Below are 19428 nucleotides of genomic sequence, written 5' to 3' on the forward strand. Positions count from 1 at the left end.
TTAAGCATGCTGAGCTTATGACAAATAATACAACTCAATGGCAATTCTCTTTTCTAAAGAAATTGAAATCCGAAAGGGCTCATTATAAAGGGCATTTGCATTTTGCTTATTTTATTTTCGTGTTCAAAAATATTTGCTTGAAAATAGTCAAGCAAATTTAAATCCTGAAATCACTACAAACTTTTCTACGACGATATGAGCGTTTCGTAACTGATGGTTTGTTGTCCAAAGTAAGCGCCGGAGTTGCTTTTGATATTGACTCATTTGTCTCAATTCTGCCTTTTCTCTAAAATATATAAAGAAATAATGACAGAACGAAAGCCTTCTAGAATATTTGTGTATATCAAAAAGTACTTAATCTGAAATTGTTTGCGCATACATCTACCAAAGAAGTATTCTTTGTTGTACTTTTTCCATTTCTTAAGTACAAATTCACAATAGTGAATATTTTAATATTTGTATGTAGTTTACACTGGCCGAAAATGACTTATTTTAAATGAGCCATTTGAAAGTGTTTACAATCGCTGGTTTTTCAACTTATCTGTTGATTTGATTTCTTGCCTGTGCCAAAAAAATGTTTGATGAAAGTTAAATATACCTTTTAACTTTACAATATAAACTGAAAACTTATGTTCAGCTTCGATTATTTATTTGTGGGAAGTAGAAGTTTCAAAATGAGGTGCATCGTTTTCAAGAAAATGCAACAACTAAATATTTGTTTTCATTTTTTTGTTAATATGTCAAAAATAGTTTTCTTAGGGTGTGTTCACTGTATTCATTTGCATTTGGAACATATTTGGAACTTATTCTAACCTCGTTGGAACTCATTTATACAGAATGAGAATATATATAAAAAGAACAATATAAAAAATTATAAAAAAATATGCTAAAAAAAAGTTTCTGCGACTATTAAAAAATAGTTATAATAAGATTGTTGTAATAATAAGAGTCGAGTTTTTTGTGCTTAATTGTTTTTGTTAGAAATATTTACAACTGTCATCAAAATTATACGTCGTTGTTGATTTTTCAACACTAGAAAGTGTTCAGCAGCAAATGTGAATTCAAAAGCCAGTTGTTTAATGAATTTGTTTTTTGTTTATTATAACTTAATATATTGAAACATGAAAACGTGATTAATATGGAACCGCTAGAATTCAATAAAAAAACAGGAAGTAGTATAAATTTAAAAGACTTTTTACAAAATAGCAAACAACGGCTGGAACGCATACTACATAGATCTAAAATTAAAACTGAATTAAAAGTAAATGTGAATATTATCTTTTAAATTTATAATAAATATGTATTTTTAGAATTTAACATCAAAGAAATTAGAAGATAATGCAGCCAATTTAAATAAAAATGATCCACCGCTACCTGAAAGTTTCATGAGCAATCAATATACCGTCAAATTAGGTTGGTGTTTCAACAAATTTTTTGTTTATTAATATAGTGTAAACTGCTTTCCAGATCAAAATGAATTGCAGAAATTATTATCTAATAAAACCATTAAAATACCGGAAAGGTTTTCAGATTTGCAAGTAAATTTTAACTGTGAACAAAAATTGAAAATCTATGAATACGTTTTGCAGCGAACAGGAAAATTTTCGGAGCCAGAATTGAAAATACCGTGAGTAAATAGAAACTATCTACTGTTTGTTTGTTGATAAAAAATATTTTTTTTTTAGTTTTTCCAATGAAGGTAATAAGACCTTTGCTGAAATAGTTGCTGCTGAAAATCGTGAAAGAAAACAAAAACAACGGAGGCATCGTAAATCTAAACCGACACACATTGAAGAAGTACGTAGTTTAGTAGAATTACAAATGTTAGCAATGGAGCAATATATGAAAAAAGAAAAGCATAAAATTCATAGAAATGAGAAAAGTAGAAAGGATATTAAACGCACAGAAACATACAGCAGTAGATCAAATAGAAGTCGTAGTATTGAACGTCGAAGTCCTTATCATCATAGCAATCATTACAAACACGAAAGAAGTAAACACAAAACGCGTAGTCGAAGTCGTGATCGTTATTACAAAAGTAGTAGCAATAAGCGACAAGAATCAAAACACCGTGACAAAACTGATTCAGACAGCAGAAGAAGGTATAGTTCTGAACATTATAAACACAAAAGAAGTAAAAGTCCTGACATACATAAAAAAAGAAAGAAACACAAACGTAGTAGAAGTTCAAGTTATGATGGAAGCCACACACATAAAAAAAAGCACAAGCATTATGAATAAAATAGAAACTCGCCAATAAAACACTAAATGCTTTCATTAAAATTATATTTTAATATTTCGCTATATTATATTGGTAGCTTTAACTTTCTAGTTCACAATTTTCCAAATCAATAGTTTTTTAAAAGATATATTTCGCTACAGCAGTATTTCTTTTTTAAATCAAGTAGTTACTTAGTAGATACGCGTGTACGTTTATTCCATGAAAAGTTGACACCATAATTTTTAACGCGTTCTTTCTTTGGCTTATCCTCTTCACCTATAAACCAGCGCCAACCATTTTTTTCGCAATGTGCTATTGCTTCCTCTTTTGTGCCGAACTCAATTTGCATATTCGATAAGGGATCGCCGCTGTAAATAGAAAATTTTATTATTAAATTGAACGAAAAGTTATTACCATTCTACACTTACGTAGATGTCCAGCCCATTAGTGGATTTTCCCAACGCTCACGATTATCAAATTCAATTTTCCAGTAATTCAGGTTGTTGGTACCGCTTTGCATAGCATTTTTGGCTGGTACATGTATGCAGACACGGCGCGTCTTAACATGTTCTTCAGGCACACCTGTAATGGGACTAATATCCACCTTCTCTGGTACGGTTATAGTACTACTCAATTTTTTCTTTTCTTCGATTTCTTCAGGTTTAGCTAAAGCTGCGTCAACGTCAATGTACGGAGCATCGCGAGAACCCAATGACATAGTGCGCACCCTTTAATTAATTATGGTTAATTAGAGGTGTTTATATTTTTTGCTTACATACCATTGCACATTCTGTGTCGCCCGTCGTAATGCTTGACGTATTAAAGACATATTAAACGCTAAAATTTGGCCAATAAAAAACCAAATTATTACATAAAATTTGGAATCCTGTTGTCAATTTTGTTTTGACATATATCTTTACGACAGGGTTCCCAGGAAGCAAAAAAACTGCTATAAGTACTTTGCACTCATTCCTACCAAAAAATTTTTTTTAATTACAATTGTTATATATATGTGTAGATAACTTTTAGATATGTGACAAGATTGCTAAGTTAAAAATAAACTTTATTTAAATGTTTGTAACATTGATATTCAAGAATTAATACTATGTTTACATTGTATGATTATTGTGACTAATTGTTTACTAGAATCTACATCATTTACAACATATGTGTATGAACCAAATTTTGTTGCTGTTGCATATGTATATGTCATAATTTTTGTATGAGAAATGTTGCATATAGCTTTTTATAGTAAATCCGTACAAGAACATAAAAAAGATGTTCTATATTTTGTATTGAGGAAGTACACTCTGAAAAAAGTATTGCCGTCACTAGTATATTCATATTTTCACTTTTCCACCCATTCCGCTGACGGTTTTCAATTGTTCAAAAGCTGAAATCCCATTCTAGTATAATTAAGGTTTATTGCATTAAAAATAATACACAATTAATGGCTCATGCTACGCCTGAGTAATTTTTAAGTATTAATTTTGCTGTATTAATTTCTTACGCTTCCTACACTTAAGATTGAAGTGTCTGGGGATTAAAAATTCATATATATATAAAGGCATATACAACGCGTTTAGAAAAGCAAAAGAAACATTCTGAGAGGTAATTTAACATTTAAACATCAAACAAAGCATGAGTAAAAATTAAATCCACTAAATGCAGTAAATAGTCAATTTTTTTTTACTTAACTAAAACTGTTATAAAAATTAATATTTATTCTCCATTTTACTCAACTGTGGAATGGACCAACACGTAGAACAGTATTTTAAAGTACTACTGCAAGTGCAGTCTCAAAAAATTATATACGAATAATTGAATATAAAAAATAAGTCTAAAACTGATGATGGTGGGTATTTGGTAATAATCGAAACAGCTTTATGATCAGCCAAAAATTCAATTAAATAAAATAATATAAAAAGAATTTTTGTAGTTTTAATTCACAATTTTACGAAACCTCTCCACTACATAAAAAATTGTACTATTAAACAGCAACTCTGCTAAAGTTTCTATTAAATTTTTTTATGGGCAACCCAATTTGTTGCGTGAAGCTTATGTATTTTTACGTTTTATGTCATTTTTTGTTTATAACTTCGGGCTCCGTTATATAGGTCATATAAAATAAAGTACATAAATTTTTAATTTTATGTAAAATAAACTTACATTACCAAAAATTACCTATTCAATTTAATGAAAACACAAAAGCTATTATAAGCAAAAACAAGAGAAGGAACCGGCGAAGTCAGCAATTCCCTAAACTGACTATAATTATTAGAAAATAAGGTTTGTAAGTCAAAAAACTCAAAATTTTATGTTTGTGTAATATTGTTCATTAATTTTTATCTAAGATAATAAATCTATTCAATATGGATGATGCAGTTGCTGTTGTGCTTGATAATGGTGCCTATACTGCTAAAGTTGGGTTAGCTACGCAAGATGAACCATTTCTAATACCTAATTGCACAATGAAAGCAAAAGCCGAACGTAGGCGAATATTTGTTGGCAACCAAATCGATGAGTGTCGCGATGCCTCTAGTCTTTTTTATCAGCTTCCATTTCAAAAAGGTTATCTGATGGATTGGGAAATAGAAAGAATTGTGTGGGATCATATATTTAGTGCAGATGGCACTGGTATATTGCTTGAAGATCGCCCTATTATTATAACCGAACCTATGCTGAATTTTCCTCAAATCCAAGAAGCAATGGTAGAAATATTATTTGAGGATTATCATTGTTCAGGTGTGCACAAGACTACCACAGCCGAATTAGCAGCTTATAACTATGCAGCTGAAAGCGAGGAAACGCCAATTAACTCATTAAATTGTATTGTTGTAGATGTTGGTTATAGTTTTACTCATGTTGTTCCTTTCGTGAAAGGGAAGATTGTCATGAAGGGCGTACGACGCATGGACATAGGTGGTAAATCACTAACAAACCATATGAAGGAATTAATATCTTATCGGCAGTTAAATATGATGGATGAAACTTATGTTGTCAATCAGATTAAAGAGGATGTTTGTTTTGTTTCTCAAAATTTTGACATGGACATGAAAGCATCTAAACAAAAGATTGGTTTAGTTGAATATGTATTGCCAGATTTTACAACTGTTAAACGTGGATATATACGAGGTGGTGAAGCAAAAAAAGGAGAGAATGGTAATGAAATAGATGAAGATGATAAACAAATATTAAAATTGTGTAACGAACGTTTTACCGTACCGGAGTTACTTTTTACACCGATTGATGTAGGCATTAAGCAAGTAGGGATACCTGAAACTATAATTGACTCGCTCAACTCGTGTCCTGAGGTGATGCATTGTGAAATGTTAGAAAATATTATAGTAATTGGTGGTAGTTCCAACTTTAAAAATTTTGTGCCAAGACTAAAAAAGGATCTCCGTGCTTTAGCTACCGATGATTTAGAAGTTTCATTGATTTTTCCAGACGATTCGACGTCTTATGGTTGGTACGGTGGCAAAGAACTTGCAAATAGCGGAGATTTAAATATGTATTTGCTGACACGGGAAGAATACGAAGAAACTGGTTACACACCAAATCGTAAAAGGAAAGATAATTAATGGCAAGGTAGGAACAAAACGTGTGATCTCTGTCGACTTTGAATTTATTCTCAGCTAATATTTATAACTTATACATAAATGTAATTTTAACACTTCGCTAACACAAATTTAAGCAAATATTATATATTGTTAACTATATAAGTTGTTATTTTGAGTATTTCATTTGAACTGAAGATAGTCTTAAATAATACATGTTCTGTGAAAACAACGAAATTTTGAAATTATTTTATTGCGTGTTTAGTGGGTGCCAAATTTTGTGCCAATATATATATATATATGTATATATATATTAAACGTTTTTAAAAACTAAATGATTCACCGCAACCGCAAGTTCCTTTAATATTCGGGTTATTAAAAACAAATTCGCTGGAGAGCTTATTTTCTACAAAATCCATTTCAGTACCTAAAAATGATAAACAGGATTATCAATTGTTTATTTAGGTATAATCAAACAATTTTCCATACATACCAAGCAATGACAGCTGTGCTTTTTTGTCTATAAAAACCTTAACACCGTCTTGTATTACTTCTTCATCAAACTTGTCTAAATTGAAATGTTAATAAAATATTATATTGCGAATTATTGTTGAAGTATTTTACCTTTTTCTTTAGCATAATCTAATGTGTATGAAAGTCCATTGCAACCACGTTGCCTTACTCCAACTTTTAACCCTGTCTGTATATAATAATTTATTAATTTATGTAGACGCTATAAAAATTGTATGCACTTACGAACTCTGGTTTTTGTGTTAACAATTCTTTAATGCGTTTTACTGCTGCTGCCGTCTAAAAATAGTTAAATGATAAATATTACCAATTATTTCATCACGTAACGTATTGAATTTACCAGAATAAGTGCTGCCCTTGTTGGTATAAGTTTACGTCCTTTCAGCGCGCGAACTGTAGCTGTTGCAACTACTTTTGTTGACATTTTCTATTTGTTATGATTTTTATCAATTTTTATTACTTAACTAAACTTACTTTAATTTTTACACAACAAAATATTCACTTACACACTTTTGTTTTATTATTTTCTTCGTAGAAGTCAGCTGATATGTTATGTGAAAGCGATGTAGCGATCAGCTGTTACTGTTGCCAACTAATATTTCATTTATTGCTTGAAAAGTACCCAGCAGCAAAAAGGTGCGGCGTTTAAAGTACTAGTAATTTTGAATAATCTCTGAAGTGCAGAAATAGCTATGTAAGTTAAATTAATACATTTTTAATATGACATTTAAAAATTTTTAATATTATATAGTAAAATCATAGAATTTTAAATTATTTATATGTTACTTAGATTAACATATAAATCAATGAAATTGATTTTCAAGCAAACTAAAGTTGACTTATATATAATATTTTTATGTACAAAGAGAATTACACATTTTATGCAATTTTTCAATTTTATATCTTCTGTTTTGAGAAAACAATGCTGCACATTCATTCCGTCTATGTCAAGAGTTATTTCATGCCATTTGTCATAGTTATTTACAGTGCTCTTTGTAAAACTCAGAAAGAAATAACTTTCTGTTAATTACATAGTGATAACAAATAATACAAGTGTTAATAAAGAACAAATATTAGGGGTATTCAGGCAACTGATTAGTTGCTTAGTTGATTCAAAAACTTCATATAAAAAAAATTTAGCATTTTGATGTTAATCAGTTGCTTGAACGACCCAAAATGCGTAATCTGATTAGTTTGTTGTGTGTAAATGTCTTGGCAGCACTCGCATCAACAGCAAAAGTGAAACATACTTGTGTTTGCAAAATTGTTTACACAGAATTCAAACAGCTGAGAGAGACAGCTAACAAATTTCTATACTAAAGTTCATTTTAAGTTATTATTACGACAATTGGTACTGGTAGCACTATTAATCAAATTTGTACTAATCTGAGAATCACCGAAATAGTTGATAAATAAAATGTAGAACAGTAGTAGTAAATTATAATAACAAATATAAATTGATAAAAATTATGACTCACTATAAAGGAGTTCTAGGTATCGCTAAATACCCATCACCAATTGCTTTTGAAATTATTTGTTGTTTTTATTAATCCATATAAAATTATCGAGATTGTAACAAAAATAAAAAATGTGAACAAAAAATATTTATTTACATATTGCTTCGTTTGTTGTTTAAGCAAGCAAAATTTAATATCGATATATTATCATATATTTTGATAATTATTTATAACATTACTGAGTAAAAATAATATAAATTATTTAACAATTGTTAAAAATATGTTGACATATACGAATATCTCAAAAAAATGTGGCAATCAATATTTTTATAATTTATATATATCAACTTATTTTGTATGATATCTAATAAATTCAATTCAATTCTTAGCTTAAAATTTTTGTAAAATTGGCTGTTTTTGTTTATTTTTTGGTTAGTATTGCTGCATAAATATAATACATAAAAATAATATAATATACGATGATATCAAATGTAATTTAAAAACTTGATTTTAATTGTGCAAATTGGGTTGTGATGTGTATACATAATATATGTATGTAAAAAATTTATTTTGTATTAAATTTATAAAAAGGATTTAACTGACCCATAAATTATGCGTTAGCACGTTTATCACAAAATCATTTATATATTTCATATAAATAAAAGATATGATATAATAAAATTAATTTATTTTTAAGTTAGAAGCATTCGAACAGTATTGAAGCAACAACAATAAATATTTTAATTAATTTATTGGAATTTGGCTAACCATATAACGCTGTTTCGAGTTTTGTTAAGTACTCATCATCAGTGATCTTTAGAAAATATACCAATTTTAATTTAAGTAGTTTATAGTCCATATATAATTTGTTGGATTGCAAACGCCAGGCTTAGAACTCATGTCTGTCAAATTAGACACACTGACTAATCGTGTTATGCCGCAACTAGCAAAGCTTTTTGTCTGTTTATTTGTAAGTGACACTAACCAAAACCTTGCTATGCTTTTGATTTGAATTAGAACGGGGTTATGAGCTACAGGTTTATTTGAAAATACATTAATTCAACGAATTGAAACTCTACTAATATATTTAATTTAAATAATATAATAGGTCTGTTCCACGAGCTACTCGTAGTAAGTTTGAGTAACACTGTGTATATATAAGTGCGTTCTGCCAGCAAATTTTCGAGTAAATAAGAGCATATGATAGATCGTAACATCATTGTCGAAATTTGAAAATGCTACATAGACTTTACTTGTACATATTATTTCAAGTAAAATTTGTGTTGATGTGCGAATCAGCTGTTTTAGTACGAATTTAAATTTTTATATTGTTTATTTGCGCGGCATTGTGTAATAAGCGAAATTTGGCACTTTATTTGTGTTGCGCTCTCAGTTTACTTCTGTTTTACAAGTAGTTGAACAGATCTAATATCTAGAATATTGTATGCAACTGCCTTTACAATATCATTGAAATATTTTAAAACTCATTTAATATTTGTCAGTGTACTTTTTGATGTATTGGCAACACTATTACACGTGACATTTTATACGTCTTGCTCAAAAGTGCCTCAACAAACGAAAGAAAAAAATTGCCTTTATTTTGGATTGATTCCCAACGCTGAGTGGCCGTAGGTTTTTTAAGCTAAAATTGATTTTAAATTAAAATTTTTGATATTGCGTTCACGCCAAAACAGTTTAAATTAAAAAAATTAATTTCGGTTTTATGTTATGCGTATGTACATGTGTCTGTATATAATTAGTTACTTCAGTGTGTTTTCTTTTGGTTAAATTAATTTGTGCAATATTAAAAATAAATTTTTATTAATAAAATCGCTCGTCCAGTAGACAATAACAAAGTGGACAACGCACAATCAAAAAAGCAGAAAATAAAAAAAAGAAATATAATCAGCAAAATGTTGAAAATATGTTGCGATAAATAAAAATGCCAAATTGCATATATGAAAAAAAAATTAATTAAAAATATGAAAAGAAATGAATAAATTCTTTTATGTATAAAAATTAAAATTTGCAACTTATCAAAAACAGAAATATAAATTAAGCAAATATGGATTTGGACGATGACAATGAGCAAGAAGTGCTTTGCGAGAAGATTATAAACGACATCCATGCCGTTTTTGTCAAGGACGCCGATTTGTAAGTATGACAGCAACGTAGTTTGATGTGTGGGGTTTGTGTGGTGTGGGGATGAAATCAGTGCCTTGTAAGGTCCTTTTTTGTGTTTTGGGTTGTAATGATAAATTATATATACTTTTAAGTTTTGTTGTGAATTTTTTACTTGTAGTTGGTCCTTGGTTCTATTAAAAATGTGTTTCAACTAGCACTACTTGCTGCTAAAAATAATTATTCTATTTTTTGTTTTTATTATCAACATTTGATATATATTAATATACAATATATATGTACATATTTTGTATTAATTTTCTTTATAAGCGAAGTGAATTCATTAATTGTCAATTCTCGAACAATTTTTCATCATTCCATTGTTCTTACAAAAATAGGCCACAGTTTTGTATGCCAAATGATAACCACTTGCCCGATTAGAGGAAGACTCGTACGCTTGTGCCTTAATTGAATAATTGCCGCCATACACACACAGAATGCTTAAGCAAAACAATTGCAAAATGTTTGCTCAATTACAACAACTAACGCCATGATCTGGTTCCTTCGTACTTAATTGAAGCCACTTGTTGCGGAAGTTTTTTTTTTATTAAATATACAGGGCCACAATGCATTTCAGTTTAACCCATTATTTTTTTTTTTTAATTAATTTATTGGAATCAACTGGTAGACGGTATAATATTTAACGTTTAATATTTAATATTTAAAACGAAAGTCTTACAAGGGTTAGTTCTTCATTCCAATAGCAACAGTGAAAGCTCAAAAATTCCCCAATAAATAGGAAAGATTTATATGCTGTTATTTACTTAGGAATATGCAAAGTTGTAGAATTTTGGATATCAGAATTTGTTTTGTTATTCACAAAAACATTCTATTTAAAAATATTTCGACAAAACACACAAAATCATTAAAATATACAATAAATCATCAATGATTCCTTATAGAGTCTTCTAATATAGAAATCTGCAATTATCATGATAACTGACCTAATAAGTCCTAATACCAGTGGAAGATTGACTATTCACTAATAGACAGGTTGACTGAGGAAAATTGCAACAAAGTAAAACGCTCAATTTTGTTTATTTTTGTTAAATTTAATAAAAGATAAATGAAATTATGCGAAAAGAACTTTAAATTTTTAAGTTAATTTATTTTGGTTCAATATGACCATCTCTACCATGAATTAAGTCCTTCAAATGGCCAATAAAGCTATCGCACGCTGCCCACAAATATTTTTGGACAATTCTTGGCTTAGGGCTTGCTTCCGACGATCGACATTTTGATATTTTTTAGTGCCAACCTTACTTTTTACCCCAGACCGAGAAATCTAAAAAGTTTATATCAGACAAACACACTGGTCACTGTGTTGATGAAATAAAACACTGTACATTGTTTTTCAGTCATTTTGGGCGATCGAAATGCTCATCTGTCAAGGATTTTAGTGGTCCCTCTAAAATAATTTCCCGATAGATTTGGGCGTTTATTTTTACCCCACGGTCGATGAACACGAGCGGCGAACGACTATCGGCTGTTACCGCGGCCCACATTTTCACCGTCGGTGGCGCCTGTTTTTTGGTGACCATACGTATGTTTAAATTTTTAGCTGACCTCTCTGACACGAGAACTTGATCATTTTGCTTGTATGAGCAATATGTCTGCTCAACTACGAACGGTGACTCATTAAAAAATCCAAATTCCCTCCGCCTTTGGTCAAATGAAACAACATTTTCGCTGTTTCTACTCCGACTTTTTTGTTCATCGGTGAGATCATACACTTTGTTCAACTTCAATGGTTTTAGTCCGAGCTCATTTTTCAAAATGTTTTGCATCCTTTCATGCGATGCGTTTAGGTCCTTTGATATTTGATGTGAAGCTACGGTGTGAGCTTCTTTACTTATGAATCAATTCTGGTGTTCACATCCTTGGGGTCGGGCAACCCTACCGGTATCACGGTATCGAGCTATAGTACGAGACAGAAATGATTTGATCACATTCAGGTAAAGAAAATATCTAAACAAGACAATGAACTGTCAAATGAATTAATTTTAATTATTTTAATTATTGGTTTGACAGCAAAATCGGTGCAAAGTTTGTTGCAATTTTCGTCAACCACCCTGTACGGTAAAGGCTTTGATATTATTATTTGTTTAAAAATATGCGTTTAAAAATAAGTTTAGAGTTTTAGATGTCAGCATTTATTAAAGGTTGCAAAGAGATTATTTTTATAAATATTTAGATATAATACATGAAATTATCAAGTTAGTTATACAATAAATCATCAACGATCCTATTTACAGTGTTCTAACATAAGAAGCTGGAACTAAAAACTGAACTTTTGACTCCACAGAGGTATTTGTATGGTGTATATATTAAAATATTCTTCACAAAATGTGATAATAGTTTTATCTGTAATTCCTCCCAAATCTTCTTGTCTTATCGCAAATTCTGAAATAATACACATATGCTAATGAATATTATGTCATCATGTCATATTTATTAAATTATTATGTTGGCGAATAGTAAAGAAATGGGTTTATAAATTTTAAAACCAAAATTTGCTGAACATATAGTATCTATAGAAATACTGTCTTCATAAAATACATTTTCTTGTTTTTATAAAAATTTTTTTTTTGAAAGTTGTCATACAGATACGGATTCTGCCCATAAAACACTTTCTCCATCAAATTAGCTTACTATTCTATAACTTTCTTTTTTTTCTTTGCTTGATGAAACGCGGATTAACATCTAAAGTAGCTTTACACAATAGTGTTTGTGACCACTTCGGTGATCCACTGTACCAAGAGCTTTATTAAATAATGTATATAGGTTATTCTGGTGAATTTACATAAGTATACTTCGAAGCCCAATATATCTTTTTGATAGAATATATAGCGCATTTAGAGAGGGTGCATAAGAGAGTGTCTTTTTGAATTAGTGTGAGCATCCACAGAATCAACAATTTCAGTGCTCTGTCATTGATGTACTTTGCAAACTTTCGACTCTCAATTTTTTGGGTATATCTTAAATTTTAAACAATTGTAGTCTTGTAGAATAATAGTGAGTTAAAATACAAAGGCTTAAATTGGCATTTTCTATAGAAACGTAGATATCGATGTGATAATATGTTTGGGGTGATGTGTGTAGTGAAACGAGACAATCTTTTAACTAAAAGATTATTCATTCGATTTAAGGATGCATTATTAAATTCTATTAAATTGGCTTATAAATTGTGTATTTGGTCTTTATCAAATCAGTGGAATATATGACCCTGCACTTAGAATGAATGCAACATAAGATAAGTAATACAAAATTTGTTATATATTGAACCGTTATATTTTTAAATAGTTACAAAACTGCTCCACAAAAAAGCTACTTAATAATAGTCGATTATATATTATATGCAATTCTAAGCATATAGCGGAATATAGTGAAAAGATGTAAGGATGATGACAAAATTCAAATAATTTATAGACTACCACTTACCCAATGTAATCATTGTTTTTAAAAATATTGTAGTACAAGAGATGTCATTGGTCATGATGTATCGTGATCCTTCGATAGTCAGAATGTTATTTGTAAATTCTAAATTATTGTCAAGGTCGAATGTTTTTGTAAATAGTTTTCTGTTACGCCAGAGGAAAGCTGAGGAGTTACACAGATTGTATTAAAAGGCGCATTTCTGCAAGTTCGATAAACAGAAACAAGGAAACAATTTCAGAAACCAATATATTTCTTGCTTGCAACAATATACCTACATCCTTCTAGCGTAGTATATGGAGCATCATAAAAACAGAGCTCATATTCTATTATATCGGCAATTCTAGGGATCTAGGTCCAGTGTTATGTTATACCGTGAATTCTAGGGATCTAGGTTCATTATTTTACCGTATAGAAAGTCACAGATTTAAAAAGCATCTTAAACCTTTAGTGGTGGTTTGGTGTTCTTAAAATTGTCTTTAAACAGAGGTGTTGAAGCAGGCTGAAATCCCAGAGAAAAAAAAGCCACTTTCCACAACATCCCTACAACTGTGAGAAATTCAATTTCTTCACTGAATTCTAAAATTAAATTTTTTAACACGGTTCCCTAAACAGCTGTGAGCAAGCCTAGTACAAAACAAACATTTTTCGAGACAAACATTTTTTTTGGCATACATATATTTCTTAAATAATAATTTTTCCACTTCATACTTTATTCCATCCCATTCGGCTCTGAGTACGCCCATGGACACTTCCCGTCAGTCGAGTGAAATGATACACTTGTAAAAGGTTTTGTAGGTGAATATTGCTACATATTTATTTGAATAAACAATTCTTATTTTTATTTTATTATTTTTATTGTGTGATTGCTTTCAGCAATTTACTCGGACATTGCTTATGTGTAGACCGTTTAGGTGCGATTAATTCCTTTAAAAGAGAATACCATGTTTCATGATCCTACTGAGACCCCCTAGTAAGTCGAAACTTCAATTAAAAATAGTGTTTAGTTTTAAGAATAAAATTTATATTTCGATTTTATAGCATTTTAAAATGGCTCCATGTTGAATTCTGATTCTTCCTCTTACTCTTTTGCCAACGGTTTATATATATCTAGGTTTAACATATTTCTCCAATATGTTATATTTAATTGACTTTATATCTTACACGGCTTGATTTCAACCATATGGGCACCCTGTTTTATTCTGCTTTTGAAAAAAAATATATTAAAATATTCGTTCATTTGCAGATCATCGTTTGAAATTATACCCACACTACTTAATCAAAATAAATCGCCAGTAATACATGTTGATCACAATCTTGGTCTGGAATCGTGGTGTGCACATCATGTGTACGATCACGCGCACAAAACAATTATTGCATATCGTCGATACCAAGCAAATCGGTATCTACAGCAGAGTGACACATTAATCAAGTACCTGAATGTAGCGCTTCTAATTAACCCTGATGTGACGACGTTTTGGCATATAAGGCGACAATTGGTGCAAAAAAATCGACTCAAAATCAATTGTGAATTTCAATTTTCTGCGATAATTTTAACAAAGAAACCAAAGTCAAACGAAGCATTCGCCTATCGTCGTTGGTTGTTTTCTTTCCAGAGTAAGTGTGTTTCTATCTATTAATAATAATAAAAAATACAATTCACATTCTTTATTTTTTAGGCTCAGAATCAATTGATTGGCCATATGAGATTGGCATTTGCGAACGTTGTGCTGATCGTTGCTCTAGTAACTATCATGCGTGGTCACATCGACAATGGGTGCTAAATAATGCACCCTTTCTGATAAAGTCGGAATTGATGCGCTCTGAGAAATTCATGCAAAAACACATAAGTGACTACAGCAGCTATCATTATCGACAAGTGGTCATATCGCGAGCATATGATATGTGTTATTATGATGCAGAGGATATGAACAATTTAACTAGTCTCAAAGAACTTATTGGATATTATATTATAACGGATATACAGAATACAGATGATATTTTGGAGAAACTTTTGCCCAATGTAGACCATACGACTGTGGGTGAGCAGCGGTTAAAATCATTTTTGTATTGCTGTAATTTAGCAGCACACGACATGCGACTCTGTGACGATCAAAAAAATATGTATGGTGAACGAGAATCCTTTGAATTGCATCGCCGAGCTTCGTTGAAGTTCATTGTGGAGCATTGCGTGCGTATTTTGTTGGGTGCAAATTGCAGTCTGAATGCACAGCCTGTAACGCCTGCTCTAGCACAAAAGTTCCATGCACAACTGAAGAAATTCGACTATAACTCTAGCAGTTTTCTTTCAGCGCTTAAGCGTTCTGAAAGTCTGCTTGGTGAGAGACATCGAAAATGGTGTGCAATGAATTTGGGTTTTAATTATGAGTCGACGTAAAAAGCTTCGACTCATAAAAATTAATTTGAATTTATATTTAATTCGTGTTAAGATGGTTGAACTCATTTTGGAGTTTAATTTTTAGCAATTTTTTTTTTATTTAGTTGTTTTTTTTTACTTTTCTTATAGACAATTATCCTATTAATATTTTGCCATTTAAGTGTAAACAGTTGCCTCAATTTTATAACTAAATTTATAATGAAACATATACGATGAAACAAAGAAAAACAAATCAAAATAAAAAAGTTTTCATGTGATGATAAATGACCCTCAGACTAGTTAAGATAAATGATTGTTTAAAATGAAAAGTTGTTTATATGAAGAAAATATTACTTTGAAAGTGTTCAATTAGTGGTTTTAAATGATATCTTTATATAAAATGTTTAAATTTAATTAATTATGGATTCTCCTAAAATTTCTATCTCTTTCTTAAAGTTTATGTCAGTTATATTAAAATTCATTCTCTTAAAGACAAGCGACATTATCACGTTTTTGAAACTAATAAAATATTTTATAATTTTATCAAATTAATTATTAACTAATTGCCTAACTATTTTAATAAAGAAGACTACTATATTGTTTGTTGCATTTATAATTTAATTTTTTTGTAAAAGTTATTATTGTTATTAATTATGTAAAACAAATTGTGTATTAACGATTTCAACTTGATCAAATACTCTGGTTTTAAATTGTAACCTCATATTTTAAGATTTAAATAGACAATTTTATTTTAATTAAAAACATAATTGAAAAATGCTTACAGAATTTTAATTTAAAGTGATATAATAATTTCGGATATTAAATTTAAAAATAATAATATATGTGATATATATTATTGATTAAAAGTGCAACTTTAATTCCAAATGATATCTATTATTAACTTAGTTTTTGTTATAGTATTTGTACTATTGCACCTAGAGGGTTAATTATGTCAAAAACTTTGTCGCAAAACGTAAAGGTCATAGATACCGGTGGTAGCTCGTCTCGCAAGATTAACGGCTGTTTTAGGCTTTAACAAGCGAGTCAAGCTAATAATAGCTGGTTTCGTTAGAGAAACGGTTCAGTTAGGCTCTAAGAAATAAGGTTATACCGCAGACATAATCTAGGCAAGTTTTTTCGAAAAAGTTTAGGTAAAGATATCCGTATTTTTTACCTGAAATCCTATGTGTTAGTTTAATAAAATGAGTCAGTTTTATATAGACCGAAGATATGGAATATGTCAAGTGGATTTTTATATGCGACACCCCACCGAAGGTGCAATCGGGTACCATGGGTTTCACATGCCCGCAGCTGTGATTGTTCTGGTCACTGGTTTTATTCCGTAAGGTACTATCATGGAAGCTGTGGTTGGCAACTAAATGTACACAGGTAGAGTGTAAGCATTCGTGCTTTTTTCACTCAATTATTGAATTTATTTTTTGACCGAGTGCTGTGACCCAAAGAACAATAGAGTTTTTACAATTTCATCGGTAATCGAATAAAATATAAATATAAAATATAGAAATGTTCTGGAAATCTATACAGGTTAAGTTTAAAATGTACTGACATATTTTGACTGAATGGTGTATCGCTTAACAAAACGATATATCCTTAGTGCCTATGTTGGTAATGTTGGAAAGATACTTGCTAAGAGAATATGCTGGAGTGAATAAACATCTTCTGGTGGCAATTATTTCACTTTCATAATTTCTTTATTAATATGCCAAAATAAATAGAATTACAATCTGTCTGTCTTTTATGTTGTCAATTTATTCGCTAAGTTGGTAATGCTAATGGTAATGGTATTTGGTTTTCGGGTTAGGTTAAGGCCCCTATGCACTGCGACCAGTTTGATCTATTGTGCACTATTCGCTAGTTTAGTCTGTGATTGAAGTGTTGCATTGAAACGTTTTGTAAATCTATACCAAAGAAGTCTAAATGTTACTGATATTCGTTAACTATTTTTTGTGTATATTTTCTTATCTCTTCAAAATATTAAAATACCTTCTGATTCTATAGTTTTAGAAAAACTAAAGATTACTCGATAAAACAATGCTTTTATAACTAATTTATTCAATTTTTTCGGTATAATGCGGCGACTGTCCAATCTGCTACGCCCATTTTGTTGCCTTTGTTTAGTACTTTAGCTGTCTAATTTTTCTCAATCCATCTGTAATATGAATACAGTGCGTGTTTAGTCCATTCTTGGGTTACCTTCTTCGTAAATGAGCTATACAACGCAAATTTAATGTATTTTCTCATTTTTGCTCCTCACTGATCGAGCTCAAGATTATAGTATCCTCTAATCTATTCTTCTCTTGTATATCAAAAGCTAGAGTATTTGATATGATATATACTTTATCAAGCATTCATATGGAAAAACTAGGATTATGTGCATGTGTTTCTTGATTCTTTCTTAGAGTTTTAAATTCTGTATCACATGAAAGTTCTATTTATAATATGAACTCTATCCTGCTGAGATTGTATCACTTTTTAACTGAATTTGATTCACATACAATTGTAAACATCTTCTGTTTTTTTTATTATTTGATCTTTTAATCTCATTATATATTCAGCTTTATAGAATTTGTTTTATGTTACTTCAGATGTAAGGTCTTAGAGATTCCTGTGTGAAGTTTTTATCGGAGCATTTGATGCTATAAGGACAATGCCGTCAGCAAAGATTACTATACCATTACTAATGAATTTATTAATATTTACATAGGCATTATTAACCCTATTTATTATTAGCCTAAATGAACTAAGTTCATTGCTTCGATGAAGACAACAATCATTTTAATAAAATACATTATGCTACAGTAACAGTCAATGTACGAGTACTAATGTAAAGTTTTTATTATTGTCTGGTATTTATATCGTTAATGATGCTTATCCAACGCTGACAATAATATAATAAAAAGCGTAAAAGAACTACGTATCTTAATATATAGACTTTAGACATGCATAATTTTTAATTAAATTTAATTTTTCAAGCAGTTTTTAATGATATAAGGCTATTTTGCTATTAAATCCATAGTTTGCGCTATTTTCTTTTATTTAAAGAAAAAAAAAGCATATTACGCGTTATTATGCCGTCTATAATGTAACACTGTTAAGTCCTTGACAGTATTTTTAACCTCTTAAATATTTCAAGGGTCGCAACTTTGGAAAATATTCGAACAAGAAAATAAATAAAAATTACAAAATAATTGTGGCATATGTTTAGGCGGTCAGTAAACAAAATTATTTATTAAATATGGTGTCATGTGTAATGCCGTGCACGGTGTTAAGTGAAGTGATTTTCAACGACTATAATCAATGAAATGGTTTTATTAGAGGTGCGGTGCGTGTTGCGGTTCGCAATCAGTGAAGGCATTTAAAATTACACATTAATGAGAAGATAATTTTCTTAATTATTTTTATACTTTTCTGGAGTTCAAAAATTATACTTAAATAAAAATAGAAAATATATTTCAAAATATAACATGCGGATATATAAAGACAAAAGCGAGGGTGTACAGAGAAGTTCTTAGTTCTTTGTTTAACTGCCATCAATGGAATAAGAGATTGACGCAAATGACCTCATTCGGTTAACAGTTCCTAATTGTTTTTAATTATAACCGCCCTTGGTTAATACTAGAAAAAATACAAACTATTAAGGACTTA

The 19428-nt window shown here is 30.0% G+C and overlaps 5 protein-coding genes across 7 annotated transcripts; 3 read left to right on the top strand and 2 right to left on the bottom strand.

The window, feature by feature from the left end:
• Nucleotides 1-1027: 1027 nt before the first annotated feature.
• On the top strand, nt 1028-2283 carry LOC119669529 (pre-mRNA-splicing factor 38B-like). The gene is made up of 4 exons (XM_038079446.1): nt 1028-1261; nt 1311-1413; nt 1468-1627; nt 1686-2283. Exons 1-4 carry the CDS (start codon nt 1139-1141, stop codon nt 2239-2241), a joined length of 942 nt encoding a protein of 313 aa, XP_037935374.1. The 5' UTR covers nt 1028-1138; the 3' UTR covers nt 2242-2283.
• On the bottom strand, nt 2273-3214 carry LOC119669530 (NADH dehydrogenase [ubiquinone] iron-sulfur protein 4, mitochondrial-like). The gene is made up of 3 exons (XM_038079447.1): nt 3001-3214; nt 2650-2949; nt 2273-2589 (listed from the first exon to the last, which is right to left on the bottom strand). The coding sequence occupies exons 1-3, from the start codon at nt 3048-3050 to the stop codon at nt 2409-2411; spliced, it is 531 nt and encodes a 176-aa protein (XP_037935375.1). The 5' UTR covers nt 3051-3214; the 3' UTR covers nt 2273-2408.
• Nucleotides 3215-4205: 991 nt separating this feature from the next.
• On the top strand, nt 4206-5824 carry LOC119669531 (actin-related protein 6-like). Of its 2 annotated transcripts, none has more exons than XM_038079449.1 (2): nt 4206-4514; nt 4576-5824. In XM_038079449.1, exon 2 carries the CDS (start codon nt 4594-4596, stop codon nt 5803-5805), a length of 1212 nt encoding a protein of 403 aa, XP_037935377.1. In that variant the 5' UTR covers nt 4206-4514; nt 4576-4593; the 3' UTR covers nt 5806-5824. The 2 variants fall into 2 exon arrangements, with proteins under 2 accessions (XP_037935377.1, XP_037935376.1); XM_038079448.1 differs by having other exon boundaries at nt 4206-4510.
• Nucleotides 5825-5831: 7 nt separating this feature from the next.
• LOC119669532 (iron-sulfur cluster assembly 1 homolog, mitochondrial) lies at nt 5832-7027 on the bottom strand. Of its 2 annotated transcripts, XM_038079452.1 has the most exons (6): nt 6819-7027; nt 6653-6739; nt 6538-6591; nt 6406-6481; nt 6275-6349; nt 5832-6208 (listed from the first exon to the last, which is right to left on the bottom strand). In XM_038079452.1, the coding sequence occupies exons 2-6, from the start codon at nt 6734-6736 to the stop codon at nt 6105-6107; spliced, it is 393 nt and encodes a 130-aa protein (XP_037935380.1). In that variant the 5' UTR covers nt 6737-6739; nt 6819-7027; the 3' UTR covers nt 5832-6104. The 2 variants fall into 2 exon arrangements, with proteins under 2 accessions (XP_037935380.1, XP_037935381.1); XM_038079453.1 differs by lacking the exon at nt 6819-7027 and having other exon boundaries at nt 6653-6810.
• Nucleotides 7028-9761: 2734 nt separating this feature from the next.
• LOC119669533 (protein prenyltransferase alpha subunit repeat-containing protein 1-B-like) lies at nt 9762-16275 on the top strand. Its single transcript, XM_038079454.1, has 3 exons — nt 9762-9923; nt 14632-15002; nt 15065-16275. The coding sequence occupies exons 1-3, from the start codon at nt 9835-9837 to the stop codon at nt 15781-15783; spliced, it is 1179 nt and encodes a 392-aa protein (XP_037935382.1). The 5' UTR covers nt 9762-9834; the 3' UTR covers nt 15784-16275.
• The last annotated feature ends 3153 nt before the right edge of the window (nt 16276-19428 follow it).

Source organism: Teleopsis dalmanni, chromosome 1, assembly GCF_002237135.1.
Source record: "Teleopsis dalmanni isolate 2A chromosome 1, ASM223713v2, whole genome shotgun sequence".
Lineage (NCBI taxonomy): Eukaryota > Metazoa > Arthropoda > Insecta > Diptera > Diopsidae > Teleopsis > Teleopsis dalmanni.

Coding starts and splice junctions, on each gene's coding strand:
- LOC119669529 (XM_038079446.1), top strand. CDS start 1,139: ATGGAACCGCTAGAATTCAATAAAAAAACAGGAAGTAGTATAAATTTA. Junction 1,414..1,467: donor TCAATATACCGTCAAATTAG/GTTGGTGTTTCA, acceptor ACTGCTTTCCAG/ATCAAAATGAATTGCAGAAA. Junction 1,628..1,685: donor GAGCCAGAATTGAAAATACC/GTGAGTAAATAG, acceptor TTTTTTTTTTAG/TTTTTCCAATGAAGGTAATA.
- LOC119669530 (XM_038079447.1), bottom strand. CDS start 3,050: ATGTCTTTAATACGTCAAGCATTACGACGGGCGACACAGAATGTGCAA. Junction 2,950..3,000: donor GCGACACAGAATGTGCAATG/GTATGTAAGCAA, acceptor AATTAATTAAAG/GGTGCGCACTATGTCATTGG. Junction 2,590..2,649: donor CTAATGGGCTGGACATCTAC/GTAAGTGTAGAA, acceptor TTCTATTTACAG/CGGCGATCCCTTATCGAATA.
- LOC119669531 (XM_038079449.1), top strand. CDS start 4,594: ATGGATGATGCAGTTGCTGTTGTGCTTGATAATGGTGCCTATACTGCT.
- LOC119669532 (XM_038079452.1), bottom strand. CDS start 6,736: ATGTCAACAAAAGTAGTTGCAACAGCTACAGTTCGCGCGCTGAAAGGA. Junction 6,592..6,652: donor CAAGGGCAGCACTTATTCTG/GTAAATTCAATA, acceptor AACTATTTTTAG/ACGGCAGCAGCAGTAAAACG. Junction 6,209..6,274: donor AGCACAGCTGTCATTGCTTG/GTATGTATGGAA, acceptor TATCATTTTTAG/GTACTGAAATGGATTTTGTA.
- LOC119669533 (XM_038079454.1), top strand. CDS start 9,835: ATGGATTTGGACGATGACAATGAGCAAGAAGTGCTTTGCGAGAAGATT. Junction 9,924..14,631: donor TTTGTCAAGGACGCCGATTT/GTAAGTATGACA, acceptor GTTCATTTGCAG/ATCATCGTTTGAAATTATAC. Junction 15,003..15,064: donor TTGGTTGTTTTCTTTCCAGA/GTAAGTGTGTTT, acceptor TTTATTTTTTAG/GCTCAGAATCAATTGATTGG.